Below are 7,442 nucleotides of genomic sequence, written 5' to 3' on the forward strand. Positions count from 1 at the left end.
CTGGGGAGGCCATTACGAGATAATTAAGCGACTCCTGCCGTTCTTTTTATCTTGTCTGCGGCGTGGAGTGGTACGATCAAAGTAAAGGCTGTCCAAGTTCAAGCCCTGGTGAGGTTGGTACCCGAGGGCTCAGGCAGGCCAGCCTCTGCTCGGGCGGGTGTTGTTATTGTTGACGGCAATCCGAACAAGACTTACAAAGAAATAGGTGGACTGGAAAGTGAGCCTGCTATCAAAGGAGATTAATGATTTTGTGATCCCAACCAACTCTGGGGTGTTTCGTTGCATTTCAAAGCTTCTAAGAGGCAAATCATCAGCTTTAAGTTCTGAGGGACAATATTTTAGAAAGAACATTTTATAAAATATCTTCGCCAAACCTAAGAGAGCAGATTCTCTGGAGTGTCTTGATGGCAGGAGGCTGCCTCTACTGGAGTGAATTCACACCCCTCCCCTCTCTCCCTCCAGAGCTGCCAGGGTGACTAAGTTTAGTTTCTCTTTTAATGAGAAAAGGATTCGGGGGTCTTGGTCGTAGACAACTTAATTTTATCAGTTACAGCCGATATTTTACTCTCACCCGAATACTTCTCAGATAAAGAAAAATAATACATTGGGAAAGGGAGAAATTTAATAATATTTTATTTCACAGTGAAAAACCTTAAAGGCAACACAAAAGGCTTAAGGCCATGCCAAAAAGGAAAAAGAGAAAGAAAATGAAATAAAAAAGAAAAAGAAAGTAAGAAAATCTAAGTAAACATTATTGGAAATAAAAAGTTTTAAAACCTCAGTTCTTGGACTAATCAGTCTATCTAACCCACTTTAATCTTTCTCTGCTTTTACTATCTACATGTTCATTTGTATCATAGATGAAACAATTTTTAGATTAGTTTCCTGTTTGTCATTCCTATTCAGCTTCAGAATTTGAAGAATACTATATCGAGAAGATCCATTTTAAATTTAATAAAGTGAAGGAAAATAACAGAAACCCTTTTTGTTAACGTTTGATTTATTTAAAGTCCTTAACTGCAAATGATCAAGAACATATTCCACGGCTTAAAGGGTATTATTTTTGTTATTTAAATCAAAATATCTTAATTACAATCACATTGATAAAATTAACATTTTAATTTGTAATTTTAACCATCATTTAAAGCAATTTCAGCTGTAAAGTAAAAGAATAAACCATGCAATAAATTAACATTGAGAAGGTCAAAAGGAATAATAATGAAACCCGTCTGGCTATACTAACACCATATCCAACTGTGGAAAGTGCATAACACTGGATGAAACAAGCACACGATGGCAATAATTAAAATGGCCACAATCAATAGGATTTGGGGGTCTTGGACCAAGTCTTGAAATACAGCTCCCTCTCTACCAACTTTGTGATAGTCCCTTGTTTTGTTTTTATTTCTGGAAAAAAATATCCTTTAAATGGTGTACATACACAGAAGCTAATTTTATATGTTATGTGACCCCAGAATGACATGACCATGGCACTCTGCAAAGCAAAGAGAGAGGAGAGCAATTCCTGAGGAAGCAATTCCCAGGCCCATCCATGGGGACAGAGAACAAGGGGGTGGGGTCCTTGTAACTTCTTGGCCAGGCAACTCTTGACAATGTAGCATGTATATCACCTACCTATTACCTCTATATGTTATGCAAATATATGGAGAATGTCTACATATCTGCGCATAATTAAGTCCATAGACAATATATATGTCATTCATTTAAAAGACATCTGCTATCTGAATGAATCAGAAATGTAAGCTCTGATGTTTGTAGTCTGTTTCCCTGTATAACTGCAGTGGTCTCTCAATACTTTCTAAGAACCCCTACCGTCTACTTGTTTATTCACCATTTCAATCCTTATGGTTAAGAGTATTGCCACAGACCTGTAAACTCGTGCGTGGGGTCAGGTAAGGAGGGGGGAAAAAAGCACAAACAAATATTTTACAAACTTGACCATCTTTTCTCTTTTTTTTTTTTAAATAAACCCTGCAGAGACTAGAATGTGTCTGGAGGGGAGAGAGAGAAGAAGAAGAAGAAAGGGAAGAGGGCAAGGAAGGAGGAAATTTTTATATATACACTTGTGGATCATTAAACTTCGCACGGAAAAAAAGTTGTCGGTGTAGGGTTGGTAATAATATACACAACGAGTTCTGAATACAATAATAAAGTAACAGTCCTTTGCACTGGGGAAAAATGTGCGCAAAAATAAAAATAGTTGGGATTTATTATGCTGCTGTTGGTTTGATGTGATTTTGTTTGCTGTTGATTATTTTTCTCCTGCTTACCAGCATGGTCATGCAGACAAACCCCCAGTCCCGGGAGCTAGGAAGTGTTTAGGACGGGTCTGGAATACACACCTTGGTAGTAGGCCGGCTCCAGGGCTGAGGGCTCGATGGGGCTCCTGGTGGCCACCGAGGCGCTGCCGAGAGGCAGGCTGGCGGGCAAGGTGGCACCGTAGGGCGAGTACTGCAGCGCCTGCTCGTACGCCTTGAAGTCCAGCTTGTGCTGCTGTTCCGAGGAGGACATGAGATTGTTGATGGAGAAGGGGTGGTTGAAGGAGTAATGGGGGTCCCCTTTCAGGTGCATCTGGGTCTCGTGGGGCGCCAGGCCGTGCGCTGGGTGAGTGGGGGGCACCGAGGCCAGCGCCCCGGGCCCGGAGCTTATGGGGGGCGCAGAGGAGGATGCTGGAGTCTTCAACTCCGAGGCGCCCCCTGTCGCCGACGCCCCGCTGTGGTCCAGAGTCTGGGGGCTGGCGGCGGGCCCGGGGGCCGGCGCGCCCTCTAGCTGGCCAGCCTTCCCGTGCACGCCCCGATGCAGGGGTGAGTCGGCGCTGGGATTGCCCGCGCCCGAGGGGTCCTTGCGGTTTTCCGGGCCGCCCTTGGAGCCGCTGCCCCCGCTGCCGCCGCCGGCCCCCGGCTGCTTTTCGCACTTGAAGCGCTTCTGGCGGCGCAGGTAGCAGCCATTCTCGAACATGTTGCCGGAGTCCGGGTGCAGCGTCCAGTAGGAGCCCTTGCCCGGCTTGTCTGGGGAGCGCGCCACCTTGACGAAGCAGTCATTGAAAGAGAGAGAGTGGCGGATGGAGTTCTGCCAGCGCTGCTGGTTCTGCCGGTAGTAGGGGAAGAGGTCCATGATCCACTGGTAGATCTCGCTCAGCGTGAGCATCTTGCTGGGCGCCTGCTGGATGGCCATGGTGATGAGCGAGATGTAGGAGTAGGGCGGCTTGGCGTGCGGGTAGCTGCGTTTGAAGGTCTTGGCGTCGCCGCCGCCCCCGGCCCGGCTGCGGCCCAGGTTGGACGGCGCGTACGCCATGGGGCTCATGCAGGGGTTCATGGCGGCCGCGTAGGGGCCCAGGCCGTTCATGGAGGCCGCGGGCTGCGCGCCCATGGCGCCCATGCCGCCCGGGCTCAGCGCCGTCCCCATCGCCGTCACTCCCGCCGCCGTCATGCTGTTCATGGCGCCCGCTGAGCCTCCGGGCATGCCGGCCACGGCGCCCGGGCTCAGGCCGGCCCCCAGGCCCGGGTTGGCGTAGGACATGTTGAAGGAGGCCGGAGTCATGTTGCCGCTCGTGGTCATGGTGTTCATGGTCATGTAAGTGTTCATGGAGTTCATGGAGCCCAGGCCCGAGTTCATGTTGCTGACGGGGACCGAGGAGTAGGCCTGGAGCGGAGACAGCGAGCCAAGAGGCCCCGAAGGGCGGGGTTAGTGGTGGGCACCCCGGGGCGGCGGGCCCTGGCCGCCCCGGGACGCGCCCAGCGCATCTCTGCAAAGCGCGGGAGCCCCCGACCCGGGCGAGCTGTTAGGCTCCCTTCCCAGACCGAGCAAAGGTGTCTGCGCACAGCGGGAGGGAAATCCTACCGCCTCGGGCAGGGGAGACAAGTGCGCACAGAAAATAGGTCCAGGGGAAGATAGGTCATCTCCTTACTCCCCAGGCTGAGCCAGGGCCTGGCTTCCAGGCCGCTTCATCGCCTCCTCTACCCTGGCCAGGCAGTACCCCCTGCCCACCCCGGCCCAGCCGCGGCTGGTGCAGAGGGGCCCGAAGCTCCCAGGCCCGCGAGGCTAACAGCAGGTCACCAACTCCGCGCCCGCCTCCCCAAGGCTCGGCTGTGCTAGGTGGTTGTTAATGAAACTCCCCTTCCTTGAGCAAATCGCCCAGGGCCGGTTAACACTCCCACCCCCACCACTCATTTCCCACAACTGATTTTACTGTCTTTGGAGTTTCTGCCAAATAATGCTTTTTTGTTGTTTATTACATTTAGAAGTAAAGTCTTCCACCTAGGTGTAGCGACTGTAATATTAAAAGGAAGGAAACTCAGAGGTTAAGCAAGTTTTCGAAAATTAAAGCAAAATAGATTAACAATGGAGGGCACTGGGAGGGTGGGTAATAATATCAATGTACTACATACATTTAACTTTTACATATCTCTCCATGTACACCTCTACTAACCATTAAAAAACTTGAATTAATATCGTCACCGATGTCCAGTTCCCTAACGTTTGAAAATTCTGGTGAAAATTTGTTGAAATAATTATCATTTCCCCCCACATACTGATATGTTGTGGCTGATCACTTCAAAGCCTGGCCTGTGAAACTACATCAGTACTTTCGGATAATTTAAAATTCTAAAATCAAACTCGGCTGCCTTTCTCTGAATGCGACCCTACTTCCTAATTCTCAGCTTTAACATGTAAGAAAGCTCTTTCTCTTAGGGGTCTTAACTGGCTGGCGGGTTGAAATGACGATCAGAATTAAAGCGCTGGAAGAGTTCTGAGCTCTTTTTAAAATCATGGGCAAACGAAATCCCTTATCAATAATAATTTAATAATGACTATTTTAAAAATAGAGTGTAGAAATATTAAAAACTCCCCTCTTTGATAATTTAATAAGGAATAATGATGCCCTTAAATTTATGTACATCAGTAAATAGAACTTCATTTGAAAACATAAGAGGTGGACAAGTACATTTAAATAGGAACACCCCCCAACCATAAGCTACAGTAAGCCAATAAACTCAGGTGAATTTGTGAATATATATACCTAGATTAATAAATTGCTATGAACATATTCCCTGATTCTATATTTTTTCTGTCCACTGCTGTCCTGCGGCGAGGTTTGACTTTGGGGTTTATTTTCTTTCCCTCTTCCCAAGATTATGCAAAGCCTTTAGTAACGGTAATTAAACTTTGGGAGATAATCGCAAATTGTTTCCAGAAAACACTTTTAGTGGGTGGTGGTCCTACCTGTACCTGGCTTTCCTCGCAATCCTTTTGTGCACATTGTAAAATTAACCCCAAGAACGTGCCACCGAGGGGACAATGAAGAGAAACAGGTTCTTTGCCCCGAGTTCTGGGAAAAGATTTGGCTCGCACTAGCGCCACCCAGCGGCTCTGGGGAAAACGAGCACCCTTCTTCTCCCTTACACGGAGCTTTTTTTAAAAAAAAAGAACAAGTTTTCTGAAATTGAGGAACCGTTTCATTCTGAAGGCGCCCAACTGCGCTGCCGAGCGCTTGTAAAGAGAAGGCGTTGGAGAACTAAGCGGCGGGACGGAGAGATGGCGGGGCCGGCGCGTCCCGGCCGGCTCCGGGTGGCTCCCGCCTCGCTCGCCCTCCGGGGGTGGGGCCCCGCGCCCCGCGCCCCGCGCCCCGCGCCCCGCGCCCCGCGCCCCGCACCCCGCGCCCCGCGCCCAGCCAGCGCCGCCCGGGCCGGGGCTCCCAACGCCCGGACTTGCCCCAACTCCGCGCCCGGCTGCTCGGAGGCCGCGGCTGGCCGGGCGCCCCAGCTCGGGGCGGCGGCGGGGGGCGCCCCGGCCGGCCCCCTCCCCGCCGCCGCGCTCACCTCCTGCGCGTCGGCGTAGTAGCTGTTCCAGTCTCCGGTCTCGTGCCCTTCCATCTTCACAGCCCCTAACATCCTGGAGCAGCCCCGGCGCGGCCGCCCTCCAGCCCCGGGCGCGGGGGAGGGGAGCCGGCCGCGGAGGCCGTGCGCCCCGGCGGGCGGGCGGCGAGGGGCGCCGCGGGGAGCGCGCGGCGGCGGGGGCGGCGCCGGGGGCGGGCGGCGGCCCCGGGAGCGCCTGGGCCGAGAGTGAGCGGGCGGCCTCTGCGCGGCGAGTGCAGTTGAGCTGATGTGGATCTTACGTCGCCCGAGTGCCCACCTCCTCGTCCTCTCCCCATTTGTCCGCCGCACAAAGACGCTCGCACCTACCCAGCCCGAGGTGCACCTGCGAGGCGGCCGCCGCCGGCCCCGCCGCGCGCCCCCCGCGCCGCCCCTCCCCCAGGCGCCCTCCCCCAGCGGCCCCCTCCCCCGGGCCCCCTCCCCCTGGCCGGCCCTCGCGGTGTTTGCCCAGCAGTGTAATTGGTTTAAGCCCCCAGGCTAGGGAAAGAGGGAAACGGGGTGTGTGTGTGTGTGTGTGTGTGTGTGTGTGTGTGTGTGTGTGTGCGCGCAAACCCCCCACCCCACCCCCTTTGGAAGAGGAAAAAAGGAGAATTAGGCGGGACCGGGCGGGCGGGCCAGGACTCTGCGGGGAACCGAGCCGCCGGAGCAGGGCCGGGCGGTGGCGTCCACCCCGCGCCCAGGACCCCCAGCCCCCGCCGCCCTCGGGGCGCACGGCCGCGCCCCGCCCCTCGCGCCCTTTTGCGGGTTCCCCGAGCCCACCCTGCGGCTTCCCGACCCCGAGGTCAACCCCGGAGACGGGCGCCGCCGGCTCCCCTTCACCTGGGCTTGGGCTGGGGAGGGGAGCCCCACTTTTGCCCGGTCACTAGGAACCGGCCGTCTGAGTCAGCCGCCGTGTGACGCGAGGCTGACCCGGGCTCCGGGCGAGCAGAGCCCAGGCGCTGCCGCGAAACTCGTACCTGCGGCTAAGAGCAGGTGAGTCACAGCACTGTTTTATACCTTTATGACATAACTTTTTTTTTCCGCCTCAGTCCCTTCTACTCTTGTCATCTGTTAGCGACCATAAAGAGGAAGAAACTGAGAGCAGATGTCTGTGTGATAGGGCAGGCGGATCCAAGTTGGCCGTCCTCCCTCGGCCGGGCTCCTCCTCCTCCCCCCCTTCGGCAGCCTCCGGGACTGAGCTGGAAGCCGCCGTCTGGTTTCTGATAGGGAAAGGTCAGGGGGAGGGGACACGGCCCTACCACGCGGGCGTGAGCTAGGAGAGCCGGGCCGGGGCGCGGGAACGCAGCGGCGCCGCTCACGAGGTGCCAGGCTGAAGCCGGGGCGCCCCGCGGCGGCGCCAGTGCAGGACCCCAGCCTCTCGCTTGGTCCCTAAAGGGTGTGGACGTCTGTTGGACCTTCTCCCCCACGCAGATCTTTTGACTCTCACGAAGCCCTGGCGATTGGTTTGCTCACATGGCCTGCGGAGAGACCAAGCAAAGAGGCTGGATGATTGGCAGAGTTGGTGATAGGTTGCGAGATGGTGCAGTGTCTTTCTGAGTAGGACCGTGT

General features: G+C 54.2%; 1 protein-coding gene across 1 annotated transcript; it reads right to left on the reverse strand.

Annotated features, from left to right (window-relative positions):
• Positions 1-2,328: 2,328 nt before the first annotated feature.
• On the reverse strand, positions 2,329-5,912 carry FOXA1 (forkhead box A1; the record flags this gene model as incomplete). The annotated part of the gene is made up of 2 exons (XM_080708298.1): positions 2,329-3,663; positions 5,841-5,912. The coding sequence occupies 2 exons, from the start codon at positions 5,910-5,912 to the stop codon at positions 2,329-2,331; spliced, it is 1,407 nt and encodes a 468-aa protein (XP_080564424.1).
• Positions 5,913-7,442: the final 1,530 nt, after the last annotated feature.

This window comes from Muscardinus avellanarius, assembly GCF_963383645.1.
Source record: "Muscardinus avellanarius genome assembly, chromosome: 12".
NCBI classification, from domain to species: domain Eukaryota; kingdom Metazoa; phylum Chordata; class Mammalia; order Rodentia; family Gliridae; genus Muscardinus; species Muscardinus avellanarius.